We start from the raw sequence: 19,226 nt of genomic DNA, 5'->3' as shown, positions 1-19,226 counted from the left end.
TTTTGGATTGGGTTGTTTGTTTTTTTCTTATTAAGTCATATGAGCTGCTTATATATTCTGGAGATCAAGCCTTTGTCAGTTTCATTTGCAAAAATTTTCTCCCATTCTGTAGGTTGTCTTTTCGTCTTACGATTTCCTTTGCTGTGCAGAAGCTTGTAAGTTTCATTAGGTCCCATTTGTTTATTCTTGCTTTTATTTCTATTGCTTGAGTAGACTGTTCTAGGAGAACATTTTTGAGATGTATGTCAGATAATGTTTTGCCTATATTTTCTTCTAAGACGTTTATTGTATCTTGTCTTATGTTTAAGTCTTTGATCCATTTTGAATTTATTTTTGTGTATGGTGTAAGGGAGTGTTCTAGCTTCATTGCTTTACATTGCTGCTGTCCAGTGTTCCCAGCACCGTTTGCTGAAGAGACTGTCTTTATTCCATTGCATATTCTTGCCTCCTTTGTTGAAGATTAGTTGACCAAAAGTTTGTGGGTTCATTTCTGGGCTCTCTATTCTGTTCCATTGGTCCATATGTCTGTTTTTGTACCAATACCATGCTGTCTTGATTACTGTAGCTCTGTAGTATTGTCTGAAGTCTAGGAGAGTTATTCCTCCAGCCTCTTTATTTTTCTTCAGTAATGCTTTGGCAATTCCAGGTCTTTTGTGGTTCCATATAAATTTGATTATGATTTGTTCAAGTTCTGTGAAATATGTCCTGGGTAATTGGATAGGGATTGCATTAAATCTGTAGATTGCCTTGGGCAGTATGACCATTTTAACAATATTGATTCTTCCAATCCAGGAGCATGGGATATCTTTCCATTTTTAAAAGTCTTCTTTAATTTCCTTCATCAGTGTTTTATAGTTTTCTGTGTATAAGTCCTTCACCTCCTTGGTTAGATTTACTTCTAGGTATTTTATTACTTTGGGTGCTATTTTAAAGGGGATTGTTTCTTTACTTTCTTTTTCTGTTGATTCATCATTAGTGTAAAGAAATGTAACTGATTTTTGAACGTTAATCTTGTAACCTGCTCCCTTGCTGAATTCTTCGATTATTTCTAGTAGTTTTTGTGTGGACCTTTTAGGGTTTTCTATATGTAGTATCATGTCATCTGCATATAGTGACACTTTTACCTCTTCTTTTCCAGTTTGGATCCCTTTTATTTCTCTCTTGCCTGATTGCTGTGGCTAGGACTTCCAAGACTATGTTGAATAAGAGTGGTGATAGTGGGCAGCCGTGTCTTGTCCCAGATTTTAGTGGGAAGCTTTTGAGTTTTTCACTGTTGAGTACTATGCTGGCTGTAGGTTTGTCATATATAGCTTTTATTATGTTGAGATATGTTCCCTCTATACCCACTTTGGTGAGAGTTTTTATCATAAATGGGTATTGAATTTTATCAAATGCTTTTTCTGCGTCTATTGAGATGATCACATGGTTTTTGTCCTTTCTGTTGTTTATGCGATGTTATTTCTTAATGGCTTTAGTTATTGTAATATTTTTAAGGTGGGTTAAAATTGAAAATATTTGAGGTTTCACAAATAAATAGGATTGAAGATTAGCATGTGTCATTCTTCAAAATGATTTTCAGGGGTAGTGAATTTTATAACTGTAACCAAAACTGGAAGTGAGTTTAAAGAAGGAAAAAAAAGTCAATATAAATTTAGACATAGGGACTGAATTATAGTAATAATACCTAAAAGTAAAATTCTCATGGTTGAATTATACTTCATATATTTTTATATATTTCAAATCTAACTGAATTTTTGTAAAAAAAAAAAAAGGGAAAAAGAAAGATCTGTAATATGCTTCTAGTGATTGTTGGATAAATGAATATATAGATACACCCATACCCACAATTTCCCCTGACTTAAAAGACCTCAATCTCTACCTTAAAATGTGAATCTTTTTTATTTTCAGGGGAAGTATTGCAAGTGGAAGATGATCTGGTGATCTCATTTCAGTTAATGCTCTGTGTCCTTGACTATTTTATCAAACTCTCACCTCCTGCATTGCTCAAAGAACCATATAGTAAGTATTTTAAGTAATCTATGCCTTTCCTACTTTATCATTCAACAGTTGTTTATTGACTGTCTACTAGATCCAAAACATGGTTCTAGAGCCAAGGGAGCAATAAAAAAGAAATCAGACATGGACTCTGCCCTTATAGTATAAGACACAGAAGTTGAGATAAGACAAGCAAGTAATTAAAGTATATGGTTGAAAATGGTCTGGGCCAAAACACAGCAAATGCTTTGGGAGTTTCGAATATGGGAAAGTTTTCTCAGCTGGGGAAGACAGAGGAAGACCATATAAAAGTGGTGGCATTTGAACTGAGTGTTGAAGAGTAGTTAGGATTTGAGTGTTGTGGGAAGTTGGGAAAGGGCATTCCCAGTAAAGAGAAAATCAAGAGACAAGGCACAGATCTGAAAGAAATTGCTTGAGAAAGAGTGGCCCATTCTACAGGAAAAGATTAACTAAACTTTTGTTAATGGTTATGTGATAGATTTTTTTTTTGCATATAAACTGTAATTGATCCACTTCAGTGGGTGATGAGGTGGAACGTGTCTTTAAATAATAATTATTCCTGAAATAATTAGATAACATTAAGCAAAGATAAGTATATTTCTCTTAGAGTGGAGCTACTTCCTTTGGTGGCATGTAGAGTAGGATTTAAAAATCACTTATTACATTGTGGAAAAATGTAAACTTAACTAAGCCTGAACTGATTACTAGAGACAGTTAAAAACATAGAAGTCTCAAAGTGGTGTTGAAGCGGCTGAAAAGCTGAAATCTAGTTCATCTTTGTGAACAATAACATCATGGAAAAAATGAAGTCTGGAGCAAAATTTTGAAAATGTTTTGAACATAATTTGACAGTAAATGCAGGTTGCTTAGCGAAAACCACATGCAAAATAGAGGGAAAAAATAGAAGACAATATATTTTTTAAATTTCTGAATCTTTAAAAATCTTTATATCCCTTTTCCTCATTTTTTTTAATGTTATAACTTTAATAAGTTGATGTAGGATGTAACTTTAGGTTGACAGGCTTTGTTCTTTTGGATAATTTAAATGCATATTTAATTCTCTAAGTGCCATATTAAAGAGAAATGGGATGAGGTGTTGAATTGACTGGCTATGATAAATTTTTTAAATTAAATTTTTATTACAGAGAATTACAAGTGAACATAAAAGTAGAAATTAGTATAATAAGCCTTTATGTGCTTACGACCTGCCCTCAGTGTTTAACTTATGGTCAACTCGTAGTCCTATCTACTGCTCAGTTCCACAGCTATATTATTTTCAAGCACATTTTTGCATGTCATTTCATCCTTATAAATTTCAGTATGTATCTCCGAAAGATAAAGTCTTTTTAAAAAGTATAAAGACAGTACCCTTATCACTCCTAAAAATCAATTAATAGTGATTCCTTAATACCACCAAATATCAAGTAAGTGTCCATATTTTCAATTGTTTTATAAAAGTAATTTAAAAAAAATTTTTACAGGTTGAGAAATCAGAATCTAGATAAGATCTATACTTTGTGATTGATTGACATGCTTTTAAGTCTTAAAAAAAGTTCCTGCATCTATCTTTCTTTCTCTCTTTTCTTATAATTTATTTATTAAATAATCAGGTGATTTGTTCTGTTGAGTTTCCTATGGTTTAATTTTTACTGATTGCGTTCTGTGGTATAGTTTAACATGTTCCTCTGTCCTCTCAATTTCCTGTAAGTTATTGGTCGGGCCTAGAGGCAGTTAATACTTTTTATACTGAGTCATATGTGATCTCTTTAATAGCTGAATCCATGTTCAATTTGAATTGGAAATACTCAAAATAATCCAGGAGAGTTTTTGTTTTAAATCGCAGTTTAGTATCACATTATTATATTTATATGCTTATTTTTAAAAGCATTATAATTATACAGTGTTGCTAAAACTTTAAATTAAACTTATTTATTTTTATCCTATGTCTAGAAATTGAATCCATAAATACTTGCTTATTATTTTTAAGACTCTTTTAAGATAGAAAACATTTTTCCCCTTGCAGACTGAGTAGTATACACTTAGAATTAGTCTATAAGCTGGCTGTTTCCCTTGCCTTTTTCTTATTTGTCTATGGGATTGTAAGTTTCTTTTTGGGCTAGTTGGGGGCAGAATAGAATAGGGATGACAGAAACTATTACCAGTATATAACTTACATAGATACTCAGTAAATAGATGAAACCATTAGCCTTTTAATGAAGCCTAATAAATAAAAGTAGCAGAATGTTACCAAGATTATTTCTGACCTTCCGAATTATGATTAGAATACTTCATTATTTTATACAGTGGAATGTGCAATTGTTCTTATCTAATTTACCATTTTTACAGAAACAGCTGTAATACCTATTAATGGTTCACCTCGAACACCAAGGCGAGGTCAGAACAGGAGTGCACGGATAGCAAAACAACTAGAAAATGATACAAGAATTATTGAAGTTCTCTGTAAAGAACATGAATGTAATATAGATGAGGTAATTTAACTTCATGATTTCTTTAAAATAGTTAAAGTAGATTTAGATGTAAGTTCTTCCTAACAGTATATAATTCTTTCATGATGAGCTTGCTTTTTGTAATTAGTGCCAACTCTTTTGCAGTAGCAAAATATTTAGAAAAAGTTTAATTTTCATATTAAGTTACTTTGATTTTCAAGAGAGTAGCTCCCTCACTCTGGAATCACTGAAATGTACATCATTAAGTTAGTAGTTTTCAAATGTATTTGTTCTTTGATTCCTCTGTGGTTACTGATAACCCTAATGTTTTAAAATATCCTGCTAAGATCTAGTGTTTGGTTTAGTGATAAGTGATACTAACATTAAATTTCTGTTCAGCCATCTATAATTACTCTCTTTCTAATGTTAACGGCTGGTAGAGAATACATGAACACCCAAGAAATGCTTATCTTGTTAATAAAATCTGGAATGCTAGATTGGAAGGAATTGGAAGGAATCTTACAAGTAATGTTCTCAGCTCCTTTTAGTCATGAGTAAACAAGCCTCTAGAGACTGATAGCTGATTACTAACAGAGTCTATACTTTGGAACATCTGCTACGAGTGCTTCTTTCACTGTGCCATGCTCTTTCTCTCGTAGATTGTTATATTTCCACTACTCACTACCGCCAAATAGCTGTCTGAAATGTTGCGTCTTTGAAATTTCTCTGTCAGCTCTGGGAAGGAATCAAAATGTAGTTTAAGAAGTGTTGGAATGATTTCTCAAGATATCTGGGTTTTAGCACTGTGGCTTTTAATTTCAACAAATACATAGATACATAAACCTTATACATATGTATTTACTTTTTTACTTTTCTAGAATCACAAATTATCTTTGCTAATAAGCTGACAAATGTAGTTGAAATATTGCTTTTTTTTCTCTAGTCTGTTGCTTAGTGCCTGAAGATAATGAATAGGAATAAATGCAGTTTTCTAATTCCTGGTTGTTAATTCTGTAAATTTCAGAACTACTTATAAAATTGCATTTTAAAAATCAGGAATAAATCATGTTTTTCCTTTTTTAAAAAAAATTATATTTAATAATTTAGAATGTAATAATGGCTTGTAAAGTATAGGTGATTAATAGCTTTAATGGTAATTCACATTAATTGATTATTTACATACAGCATTTATGGTTATATAAATATTTGTACTTATATTTATGGTTATATAATTATTGGTTAGTCATACTAATTGGTTAAATAGAACCACCTACCTTATAACTATTCCAATTAAGTGGGAATTAACTAGAAAACGTTGTACTAATAAATACTACAGAAGCTTTATTGTTAAAACTTATTTGTGAAATAGAAGATAGAAACTTATTAATAGGAAGATCTTAAATTATTTCTGCCTTAATAAACATAGACTCCAAAGTTGGAAAAGGACATTAAATGAAGAAAAGTAAGTTGTTTAAAATTGTAAAACATACTGCAAGTGTAGAATAGCCAGGGCTATAACTCTAAGTTTTCCGGGGATGGTCTTTATTGTCCATGTTAACGTAGGATTTTTTGTTTGAAAGTGCATAATTCCACAAAACATTTTCACTTGGTTTTGAATTGAATTGAGTATTTGAAATTATTTTCTTAAAAAACAAGTTATTTTCCTGAATTTATGCTAAAATAATTGACTTGATATTCCCTAAGCTACATATGTGTGTAGTTGCCAAAAAATATGCTTTGGAAAAAAATCAGACACAGTTTAGAGAAGTGAAAGGAGTTTGGCTTTGATGATAGATTGAGTTTCAATTCCAGCTCTGCCACTTCCTCACTGTGTAACTTTGGTTAAGTTGCTTAATTTTTTTGAGTCTCCCATCTTTATACCATTTGTTAAATATGGGATATTGAAGTTGGTTTCAATGGGTTTACTTCTCATAAAACCCTGCACCTCCATTTTATAACCTGAAATCTGCCTCACATAAATTAAAAAGTGAATAATTGAATTAATTATAAATCAGTATCACACTGGGTTGAATGTAAGTCATTGATCAAAATGTCAGTTAACACTCTCAGTCTTGTGTTAATAATGACAGAAATTTTAAAAAAATTTTAATGATCATGTTGTAACTTTATCTTTTTCAGGTGAAAAATGTTTATTTCAAAAATTTTATCCCTTTTATGAATTCTCTTGGAATTGTAGCTTCTAATGGACTTCCAGAGGTAATCTGAAAGAAAACATAATAAAAAGCTAATGTGTTTTAGGACTTTTGGGAGGGAGGAATAGTCTAAATTTCTTAAGATCACTTTATGTTAAATATTTTTCACTCCAGGAAAGAATCTAAATAGAATTGTGGTGAATCAACTTCATATAATAACAAAAAATCATTTTGAGTATATGCTCAAATGTATAAATAAGCAGCCTTTTTTAATCAACAGAAATTGATTTATACTGAAATTTTTCGAAAATCAAAATATAGGCTTTTGAATTTCTAAATGCCATTAAATATTTAAATGTAACCAAATTTCCACAATCTAGTTTTTATTCTAATTCACTTTGCTACATTTCCTTAAACATAGGCTCCATGATTGTGCTGTCAGTATTATTGACATTACTGTACTTTGGAGGATCTCTTTTGAGTATTTTAAAGAATTACTTAATTGGGAATAAATTCAGTTGAAACAACTGTGATTATATTGTAGAAATGTTTTCCTTAGAGGTATGCCATCCATCTACCTGTTCCTTTTCACATTTTGCCTCAAATATCTTGCTCTTCAATGAGAACACAACAACTGAGAACTTTATGTGGTAAAGTGAAATATGTGGACAAAAGGATGCTTGGATAAAGGATGAAGACAAGTTCTCAGTGATAAAGCAATGTTTTAGAAGCAGCTAGAATGAGTCACCAAGACCAAAAGACTTGAAATCAGATAGCTAGGCTGAATCAGGTAGCTAGTCCTTGAATTAAGGAGCTTATTCATTTAACAGTTATTTGGTGAGTGCTTAATATGTGCCAGGCATTTCGCTAGATATCATTAGTAGAGATTTAACTCACAGTCAGTTGTCATTAAGGTGCTAATGGGAGAGAAAGATGAAGTAGAACATTACAGGAGTCTACAAGAGTCTAGCAGATGTGTGCACAGGGTGTTGTGATACCTCAGAGAAGGGCTACCTAATCCAAAGTGGGGCAGATAGGTTTTGTGGAAAGTTGTTTGGAGGAGATGTGATTTCTGAGCTAAGATTCATGAGAAGTGACATTTCCAGGTCTGTTCAGTGGACTCCAACTAACTCATGAAGATTGGGATACAGAGCAGAAGAGTGTTAAGACATGGTACTAACGAGACAAGTAGAGGCCACATACTGTATTACTGAGCCCTGTTACCAACTTATGTCCCCCAAAATACACTGTTTACAAAGAATCTTGGACACTGGTAATTTTTTTCCCTATGAGAGGGTTACAGAATTGTTGTTATTGTTATTTCCCCAGTATTTTTCATATAGCACTAATAGCTACCGATCAATAAATGATTGATAATTAGTGCCTCACTGAAATAAGGCAGGAACAACAATTAAACTTAGCCAAACATGAATGACTGTTCTGCCTTAAAAACGTATGCAGACAAACAAAAAGTTTACGTTTAACTGGGTTTCTTCCTACCACTCCTTTTAGAATACAGTTTTGGCTCTCTCAGGTTGGAAACACTTTAGCTTTAAAAGTCACTGCAGAAGGTATGCTCAATAGTTGTTGTCTGTTGAGCATTGGTTTTTATATCATGATTAGAAAATTATGAGTCAAAACTAATAAAAGAACTGCAGATTCTAGCAATTGAAAAAGTGTATAAGATTGGAAATAAATTGTGCAAATATGTTAATTGGAGTAATTAATTGAGCAAATACTCTTGCCCAGAATACTTAAATTAGGGGAGTCAGAGTGAACCAAAGAATGCAAAGAAAAGATAGGCAGAATGTATAATCAAGATTTGAATCAAGAAGATTTGTTACAGTGTTTGAAAAATTATTTTATATTGATAAGTGTAGTAGAAGATTAAAAGTGAGGGGTATTTGGAATGGAAGATCTTGGCAATTAAATTTTTGTCTTATGTTCCATTTCAGTATTCTTCTGTAGCATTGGTGATCCTTGTCTAGATAAAATTTTAATGTCTGGGGTACATAAAATAGGTTTAAAATTAGAGTTGAAAAATTTTGCAGTTTTCTTTACTTCTCATTTAGATATGCCTTATTTATATTGTGTGTGAAGTCTATATAAGGCAAAATTAAGTGTATGTTTTACAAAAATTCTGTAATTAAATCTGTACTTCTGTGCACTGAGATATAATGACATGAAAAAGATAATCATTAATATTTTTTTCTTTTGAGGTGGAAAGTCTCTCTAAACAGTATGAAGAAATTTACCTTAAAAACAAAGATCTAGATGCAAGATTATTTCTGGATCATGATAAAACTCTTCAGGCTGATCCTACAGACAGGTATTGTACATGGTATATTTATATTTGTTAATATGCTGCTTCATTTTTTAAAAGTTAATGTAAAATTGCATTCTCTTGAATTGTCATATAAAATCCTGAAGTGGGACTGGTTGAGACTAACTACAGGCACACCTCTGAGATATTGTGGGTTTGGTTCCAGAGCACTGCAATAAAGTGAATATTGCAATGAAGCAACTCACACACGTTTTGGTTTCCCAGTGCTTATAAAAGTTATGTCTACATTGTACTATAGTCTATTACATGTGTGGTATCATTATATCTAAAAAACAATGTACATGCCTTAATTTAAAAATACCTTATAGCTAAAAAAATGCTAACCATTATCTGACAATGCAGGGTTTACAAACCTTCAATACGTAAAATAAAAACAGTATGTGTCAAACACAATGAAGTGAAGTGCAATGAAATGAGATGTGCCTGTACAAAATTTTAGAATCATCAAGTGTGGTTAATTTTATGTCTTCAGCATGAAATCTTTAAATATTAACTTAATACACACACACACACACACACGTACATATACACTTTGGAAGTTAAACATAAGAAAAGTGTTTTTAATTTTATTTAAGTCAAAGTAAAGTTTTTGGAAGGCATAATGATTGAAAAACTTGAGCTTTGATATTTTTTAATACTGAACAGCTTGGCTAGTAATGTCATCAATATCTAATATTCTGGAGAAAACAAACATCTAACTTTCACTTTCAAAATATTCTTGATGTTTGTACATCTATTTGTCATAAACCTATGGAAAGAAACCCAACTTAAAAACAATAATGAAAATAAAATTTTATTTATTTAAGCATCTTTTGGATCATCTATTTCCTATCACTTCTGTTATTTACTTAACCATTTTGTATGATGTTACGAGGCAGCAGAAGGTAATGTACTGCTTTTTTGACTCATAAAGCACAAATTGTAAATTTTCCATTAGAATGACTTTGCTTATCGTTATTTAGTTCTGAAATGCAGAGAACTCCACAAAAAAGTAATCCCGACGAAGAGGTGAATGTGATTCTTCCACAGACTCCAGTTAGGTATGAGTTTTCTTACTTTTGATTTTCATTATAATTATTTATTCATTGCTTTATAGTGCTTTGGGTTTATTCATTTGTTGACAATGACATGCAACAAATATATATTGAGTGCTCTTTGTGTGCCAGATATTTCACTAGTTGCTGAAGATACGATTGCTACACATAGTTCTGCCTATCCTTAAGGAATATAACCTAGAGTGAGAATGTGTCCCATCTCAGTAAATAAAAAAGAAAAAAAAGTATCACTATTTGGTCTGTGTAACCTGGAAGGATTAGAACCATTTTTTTATGTCTTTTTCCTCACTTAACTTCCCACATCTAATCTGTTTTTAAGGCTTGTTGAGTCTACCTCCAGAGTATTTCTTAAGTCCATCTGCTTTTCTCCATTTCTACTCTTACCTCCCTTGTCCAAGATATTTCTCTTTCTCTTGGATTTTTTTTGCAGTAACCTTCCAGCTGATCTTGCTGCTTCTACTCTCATGACTGTTCCTCTCTCCGCACCACAAGTATGTTCTCCAGAGAGCCCCCAGAATAATACTCTAGAAATGTAAATGAGGTCACGTTCACTCTGCTGTTAAAACTTGTGATTGCTTCCTGTTGCAGTTGGAATACAATGCAAATTCCTTAACAGTGCCTATAAGATCTTCTATGATCTAGCTTATATTATCTTCTCCAATCTCGTTTTCGTACTCAAGATGAACTAGCCAGTTTCCTGAACTCTCTAAGTTCTTTTGTACTTGAGGACCTTCACACTTGCTTCTCCTTCTTCTTGAAACTCTTCTTTCTTTTCTTTCTATGAACAACCAGCTGCTACTCTTTCTTTAGGTTTAGCACAAATATTACTTTTTATTTTTTATTTTTAAACACATTTATTATGATGTGATTCCTGTACAGATACTGCTTTTTTAATGATTTATTTCTCTTTGAAGTATTTCCAATATTATTCTTTCTCACAGCATCCTGCTCTATTCCTTCATAGTATGTATCACAATTTGTAATTATAAATTCATTTGTATGTTTGCTTATTTTTGCTAATACCCACAGCAGCTTTTAAGTCCATACCGCATGGACCGTGACTTTTTTGTTCCCCATTTGATAATTAGGACCCAGGATAATACTTGGTACATGGTAGGCAATCAGTAATACTTTTCAAATGACTGTATGTACATATAAAAATTTATTTTTGTTTAAATACAGTAATAGGCTTATGACAAGTTAATGAGATGCCACAGAAGGAACTCTGTGAAGTAATGTTTGAACTGAATTTTGAAACATGTTAAGTTGTGTCACAGGAGACTGTGATGGTCTGTGCAAAGGCACCAAAGTATGAGACCACACGATGTGTCTGGGGAGCTGTAAGCAGCTCTGAGGTGATTAACTAAGTAGGAAGATGAGATGGCAGGAGAGGAGGGTGGGTACTAGATCATGAAGGGCCTTATATTCCATACTCACAAGGTTGGACTTCAGCAGCTTGTGCAGAATATACAGTACATGGGGGGTTAAGCAGGGATAGGATTAAATCAGACTTGATTTTTGAAAGGTTATGTAGTAGTAGTTTGTGAAGAGATGGACTGAAGAGGACGTGGTGGGAAATAGAGAGACCTGTCTGTCTCAGCGGTTCTAAACCAGGGGTGCAAATTAGGATAACCTGAGTTTTTATTTTCAAATTACATATGCCCAGACCCTGCTGCCGTAGACGTAGGCAAAATCTCTGTCAAAATGATCTATTGCAGTAATTTGGTTAAGCGACGCTAAAGATCTGAACCAAGAGGTAGGCAGTGGGAATGAAAGAGCAAGACCAGATTTGATAAATAGTTGATGAATTCATATTTAGCATATTCTTCTTCTTCTAGGAAGTGTAGATAGCAGTTTAGAGAGGCTTGACTGAGAACACCAAACATATTTCATTAAATAATATTTAAGGACCTTTTCAGCCATAAACATTCTAGTTTTTTTGCATCATTAAACACTGCCTACAGAGTAACAATGTACTGCTATTCCAAAATTGGAACATTAATATTTACCATATACCACCCATACATGCACAGACACACACACACAAAATTATACAATTAAAGAGATCTTAGGAGATTGACCTACTTTTATGTTTTAGCAATGATGACCTCTAAAATTACATATGCTTTTATCTTGAAGATCTCTGTAAAGGACAGTCAGTCACTTGGTTCTTTACTTGAGTTACTAAATATCTTACTGTCTTTTTTGAAAAATTTTAATAGTTAATCATCATAATTTTTCTCAAAAGATTACTATTTTGATGCCATTTTTATGTTTTCTCCTTAAAATAATGTCATTACTTTGACCAGTTTTATTGATATATAGTTTTATTAGTAAATAAGCATATCAGTTCTTTAATTACAAACTTACTGATTATGGATATACCCTTTCTTAAAGATTAAAGTGTAATTCCTAGTTCCTTATGAACAACTCCACACTAAGGGTTTTGTAAAGTCTTAATTACTTCAGAGCACTTCTTAGAGAGAAACAGAAGACTGTGAGATTGAAAATAGTATGTAACTTGTGAAATAGACACATATCATTTTTTTCTTTTTGTTCCTTCTTTGCTTAACACTACTTCCTATTTTTTTTCCATAGGACTGTTATGAATACCATTCAGCAATTAATGATGATCTTAAATTCATCAAGTGATCAACCATCAGAAAACCTGATTTCCTACTTTAATGTAAGCCAAGTATGAAGCATTTATTGTGATATTTTGGCAAAGAAATTTGAAATTAGAAGTTAAAATACTGAGTATTTTTTAAACACTAATTTCCCAATCAGCATGTATTGTCTGTTATCTTATTTCTTGCTTTTTTAAACCCTCCAAGTTAGATATTATCAGTAGCATTGTTTTATTTAGACTGTTTTTTTCTCATGTTTACTATTTGCCTTGCTTACCATTCTTTCTTACAACTTAGACCTCACTTCCAAAATTATTTCCTTCTTTCTTCAGATACATCTTTTAATAATTCCTTTAATGAGGGTTAGTTTGGGATGAATTTACTAGGGTTTTGTTTTGTTTTTTGTCTTAAAATATCTGTACTCTTATTTTTTGTAAGATAGTTTCCCTAGATCTTCAATTCTAGGTTGACCTTTACTTTCTCTTAGAAGTTTGAAGATACTACTTTACTATTTTCCTGACTCTCATGGTTGCTATTAAGAAGTCTTCTGTCAATCCAATTGTTATTCCTTTATAGTTAATCTATCTTTTCTCTCTGGCTGCTTTTAAGGTCTTTTCTTTGAATGTGACATTAGACAGGATTTAACATTTGCCATATCTCTATAGTCTTTTTCACTTAGCCCATTTTCATTTACATTTCTTGTGTGGCCCTGTCTGTGCGCAGTGCAGTTTTCAACTCTTGATAGACCCTGAGTTTGATACCTGAAGGGTCCCTGCTACCCTCGCTCCCCTCTAAAAGGGGAGAGAGAAAGAGAAGGAATGAAAACTAGCATCTATATTCCTTGATTGCTCCTCCACTCCTTGTTTAAAATCAAATGATAAGGCTTGGGACTTCCATGCAAATTGGATGAGGCTAAGAGACATTAAAATTTGGCTTATTCTGGTAACTGTGTGCTTCGTGTAGTTAACATTCTGTTTAATGTCATAAACTGCCTGTGGTTTTGTCATATTCTGTTGTCATCTTCTTACTTGTACTCCCCCCCAGGAATTAACAAAGTATTTTCTGTCATCATATTCATAATTGTGTTGGCTCAGAACTAATTTTGTTTGTCCAGTTTGCATAATGTTGCTTTTATTTGTGGATTATATGTAGCACAAGAATATTTCCGAAACATAGCTACCCAGTTACTTAGAAGTTTTAGAGGGGATGATAATCTCTCTCTTCTTAAATACTGATTTCAGTATTTCCTCCAGCATTTGTAGTATGCAAGAACTCTCTTTTATTTTAAAATACTTCAGTTGTGCAGAAAATTCTGCCTCAAAGACATTTTCTGGAGATTAAAGCTTAACACTAAATGAAGCTTAACAGCTTAACTGCAAAGTTTTATGTACACTACAAATCGCCTGTCTCAGAATGGGCATATCTTGAAGATCATTAAGTTGTTCTTTGACTTTTACTTCTTTATCAGTTCAGATTTCTTCATTTTAAAAATTAATGCCATCTCCTTCTGTGTAAGTAAAATCTCAGAAGCTGTAGACATTTTTTTCTTCCAGTTTTATTGAGATGTAATTGACATACAGCTCTGTATAGGTTTAAGGTGCACAGCTTATGATTTGACCTACATGCATCGTGAAGTGATTATCACAGTAAGTTTAGTGAATCTTCGTCATCTCATTTGGATGCCAAATAAAAGAAATCTAAAAAAAATGTTTTCCTTGTGATGAGAACTCTTAAGATTTACTTTCTAAACAACTTTCATATATAACATACATCAGTGTAAATTACATTAATCATGTTGTACGCTACATCCCTAGTACTTATGTATCTTACACCTGGAAGTTTGTACCTTTTGATCACCTGCAATCAGTTCCACCCCCTGCCTCTAGTAACTCTAGTAACTACAAGTCTGATTTCTTTTTCTATGAGTTTGTTTGTTTTTTGAAGTATAACTGACCTACAACACTGTATTTGTTTCTGGTGCACAGAATAGTGACCCAATATTTCTGAACATCTCAAAATGACCACCACAGTTAAGTCTGGTTACCATCTGTCTCTGTACAGAGATATTACATAATGATTGACTGTATTCCCCACACTGTACACTTCATACCTATGACTCATTTATTTTGTAACTGGAAGTTTGTACCTCTTTTTGTAAATTTGCATTTTGGTTACTTATTTATTTACTTTATTTATTTCATGATTTTTTTATTGAAGTATAGTCAGCTTACAATGTTGTGTTAGTTTCTAGTGATTCAGTTATATATATATATTCTTTTTCATATTCTTTTTCCATTATAGGCTATTACAAAATATTGAATATAGTTCCCTGTGCTATATAAGAGGGCCTTGTGATTTATCTATTTTTTTTGTTTTGTTTTGTTTGGGTAATGGAGGTACTGGGGATTGAACCCAGGACCTTGTGCATGCTAAACGCATGCTCTGTCACTGAGCAATACCTCTCCCACTTATCTATTTTATATATAATAGTTAATATTTGCAAATCCTGATGTCCCAATTTACCCCTCCACCACTATCCCCCCTCGTGACTGTAAGTTCATTTTCTATGTCTGTGAGTCTATTTCTGTTTTGTAAATAAGGACACTTGAGTCCTTTTTTCAGATTCCACATATAAGTGATACCATATGGTATTTTTCTTTCTCTTTCTGACTTACTTCACTTAGAATAACAATTTCCAGTTTCATCCATGTTGCTGCAAATGGCATTTTATTCTTTTTTATGGCTGGGTAGTATTCCATTGTGTACATATGCACCACAATTTCTTTATCTAGTCATCTGTCAATGGATGTTTAGGTTCCTTCTGTGTCTTGGCTGTTGTAACTAGTGCTGCTGTGAACATTGGGGTATGTGTAGTTTCCTCTGGATATATGCCCAGCAATGGGATTGCTGGAAGATGTGGTAAGTCTATTTTTAGTTTTTTGAGGAATCTACATACTGTTTTCCATAATGGTTTCACCAAACGATATTCCTACCAACAGTGTAGGAGAGTTCCCTTTTCTCCACACCCTCTCCAGCATTTATCGTTTGTGGACTTCTTAATGATGGCCATTCTAATTTGTACAAGGTGATACCTCATTGTAGTTTTGATTTGCATGTCTCTGTTGATTAGTGATGTTGAGCATCTTCTCATGTGCCTCTTGGCCGTCTGTATGTATTCTTTGGAAAAATGTGTATTCAATTCCTTTGCCCATTTTCCAATTGGATAGCTTTTTTTTTTTTTTTTTGATGTTAAACTGTATGCGTTCTTTGTATGTTTGGATATTAACCCTTTATGAGATATTTTGTTTGAGAATACCTTTTCTTATCCATTAGACAGTCTTTTCTTTTGTTGATAGTTTTTTCCACTGTGCAGAAGCTTTTTGGTTTGAAATAGTCCCACTTGTTTATTTTTGCTTTTGGTGCCTTTTCTCTGGAGTCAGTTCCATAAAATCATCTCCAAGACTAATGTCAAGGAGCTTATCACCCACTTTTTTTTTGTGAGTTTCTTGTCTTAGGTTCAAGTTTTTAATCCATTTTGAGTTAATTTTTGTGTATGGTGTTAGTGGTATAATTTCATTTCTTTGAAACTGGCTTTCCAGTTTTCCTAACACATTTATTGAAGAGACTATCCTTTCCTCATTGTATATTCTTGGCTTTTTTTGTGGTAATTAATTGATTATGTATGAATTTATTTTGGAGCTCTCTATTCTGTTCCGTTGATCTCTACCAATAGCAAACTCTTTTGATTACTGCAGCTTTGTAATATAGTTTGATGCCTCCAGCTTTGTTCTTCTTTCTCAAGAGTGCTTTGGCTATTTGGGGTCTTTTTTGGTTCCACACACACTTTTGTATTATTTGTTCTATTTCTGTGTAAATATGATTGGAATTTTGACAGGGATTTTTATTGAATCTGTAGATTGCTTTGGGTAGTAGGGGCATTTTAACAACATTAATTTTTCCAATCTATGAGCATGGAATATCTACATTTATTTATGTATTTTTCAATTTCTTTCATTAGTGTCTTAAGTTTATATTGTACAGGTCTTTCACCTTCTTGGTTAAATTTATTCCTTGGTATTTTTTGATGCTATTATAAGTGCAATTGTTTTCTTAATTTCTCTTTCTGATAGTTTGTTATTAGTGTATAGAAATGCAGCTGATTTCTGTGTATTGATTTTGTATCCTGTGACTTCACTAATTTTTTACTAGTTCTAACAGATTTTTTTGTAAATTTAAAAAAATTTTATATATATAATATCATGTCATCTGAAAATAATGATAGTTTTACTTCTTCCTTTCCAATTTAAATGGCTTTTATTTCTTTTTCTTGCCTAATTGGCCTAAGACTTCCAATAGTATGTGGGATATAAGTTCCAAGAGTGGACATCCTTGTATTGTTCTTGACCTTAGAGGAAAAACTTTCAGCTTTTCCCTGTTGAGTATGATATTAGCTGTGGGCTTGTCATATATGACCTTCATCTGATTGAGGTGCATTCTCTCTGTATGTACTTTGTTAAAAGTCTTTACCATAAATAAATGTTGAATTTTGTCAAATGCTTTTTCTGCATCTATTGAGATGATCACATAATTTTTATCTTTTATTTTGTTATTGTGATGTATCATTGATCGATTTACATATATTAAACCATCCTTGCCATCCCTAGGATAAATCCCACTAGATCATGGTGTATGACCCTTTTAATGTAATCTTGAATTTGGTTTGCTAGTATTTTGTAAGGATATTTGCATCCTTGGTCAACAGGGATATTGGCCTATGGTTTATTTTTCTTGTGGTATCCTCTTTGTGGTATCAGGGTAATGTTGGCCTCATAAAATGAGTTTGGGAGTGTTCCCTCATCTTCTGTTTTTTAAAACAGTTTGAGAAGGATTGGTAGTAATTCTTTGAATGTTTGGTAGAATTCACAATTAAGCCATCTGGTCCTGGACTTTTGTTTATTGGGAGTATTTTAATTACCTATTCATTTTTCTCACTAGTAATCGTCTGTTCAGATTTTCTGTTCTTTATGATTCAACCTTGGAAGGTTGTATGTTTCTGGGAATTTATCCATTTCTTCTAGGTTGTCCAGTTTGTTGGCATTTAATTGTTCATAGAAGTCTCTTATGATCCTTTGTATTTCTCTGTTATCAGTTGTAATATCTGTGAGGCTGTTTTTGATGAATAATGGAAAGGCTAACAAATCTGTTATTCCCTAACTTGCCAGCAGAAAATTTAGATAATAGATGTTTTAGTTGTACTCTCGTATTTTTTGGTCACTAGCATCCCAGAGTGGAATCCTTTAAGTTCTTCATATTTTGAGTAGTTGTATTTACCTTGTTTGTTGTGGAAATGTTTTCACAGTATAAACCATTAAAAGTGATGTCATATATTACAGAACAGGAAATATTAATTCTCTGATTAAACAATATCCTCAACATTGATTTCTGTCTTTCATTCTTAAAGAATTGCACAGTGAATCCAAAGGAAAGTATCCTGAAAAGAGTGAAGAATATTGGACACATCTTTAAAGAGAAATTTGCTAAAGCTGTGGGACAGGGATGTATAGAAATTGGATCACAGGTAACTTGAGTTCATTTTGATTAGTACTTCTATATAGTAAATAATTTCAAATGCAACATCGTCCATATTGTATGAATACTGTAATAGTATTTGTCCAATAGTATAAAATATTGGCAGATATCATATCCCAGCTGCCTGAGTATGCTACTGTTTATGGAAAACTTTATGGGACAACTCCCCTCACTCAATTGCAAAAACCAAAAGTAAACGTGCAGAAAATTTTGGAAAAATTTTAGAAAATACAAGTAAGAAAAAACATTTAAATCTTGATAATATTAAGTTTTTGGTGTAAATTCTTTAACTTTTATATATATGAATATTCATGTATGCATGTACTTATATGAATAGGATCATTTTATACATTGCCGTTTATCTGTGATATTATTGAATGATACTATTTTTACTGCTGCTATCATTATTTCAGAAAATCCGAAACTAAATTTGGTAAGATTATGGGCTCTGGATCAGAACCCTGGATTTATATCTGGTTCTGTCATACATAAGCTGTCATTTAACTCCTCTGAGATTCAGGTTTTGATATTTTGCTCTACTTTGCTATGTGGCAGTAATGTGGTAATATATAAAAATTATATTTGAAAACTGTAATGTACTATACATGTTTATTTCAGTCTAGTGAGGTTATATTTTGATGTCGTCAGTGTTTTACAGAATTATATTTAAAAGTTCTTTTTGGTTATATTTGAAATTTGTACTCATAATTTGCAATGAAGAAATGTGTGTGTATCTAAAATGTGACTGTTTGTTAGGCTAATGGAAACTAGTTATTAGAGTAAAACTTTTTGCTGATAAGATCAGTTAGTCTGTTATGTGCCTTGGCCATTTTTATGGAAAGAGACAATTGTCTTAATCCTGGAGAGCTATCTTGAAAATACATGTCCTAGGACACAAAAAGTATTACATTAGTATGTAAAATGGTTAAAATAGTCCCAGGGACATAGTATGTTCTTAGTACATATATGTATGATGAATGATGTAGACTGAAGTG

General features: G+C 32.4%; 1 protein-coding gene across 4 annotated transcripts in view; it reads left to right on the top strand.

The window, feature by feature from the left end:
* RB1 (RB transcriptional corepressor 1) overlaps positions 1–19,226 on the top strand; it is a 106,902-nt gene that overhangs the window by 37,604 nt on the left and 50,072 nt on the right. For 3 of the 4 annotated variants that reach the window (XM_072976223.1, XM_072976227.1, XM_072976224.1), the window contains 7 exons: positions 1,909–2,019; positions 4,363–4,505; positions 6,603–6,680; positions 8,836–8,945; positions 9,923–10,000; positions 12,614–12,701; positions 18,104–18,220. In XM_072976223.1, coding sequence (XP_072832324.1) covers positions 1,909–2,019; positions 4,363–4,505; positions 6,603–6,680; positions 8,836–8,945; positions 9,923–10,000; positions 12,614–12,701; positions 18,104–18,220 — 725 coding nt within the window. Of the gene's footprint in view, positions 1–1,908; positions 2,020–4,362; positions 4,506–6,602; positions 6,681–8,835; positions 8,946–9,922; positions 10,001–12,613; positions 12,702–18,103; positions 18,221–19,226 lie in introns of those variants that run through there. The other variant, XM_072976225.1, reaches the window with a different exon arrangement.

Source organism: Vicugna pacos, chromosome 14 (assembly GCF_048564905.1).
Source record: "Vicugna pacos chromosome 14, VicPac4, whole genome shotgun sequence".
NCBI classification, from domain to species: Eukaryota; Metazoa; Chordata; class Mammalia; order Artiodactyla; family Camelidae; genus Vicugna; species Vicugna pacos.
This window is presented reverse-complemented; position numbering and strand designations above follow the sequence as displayed.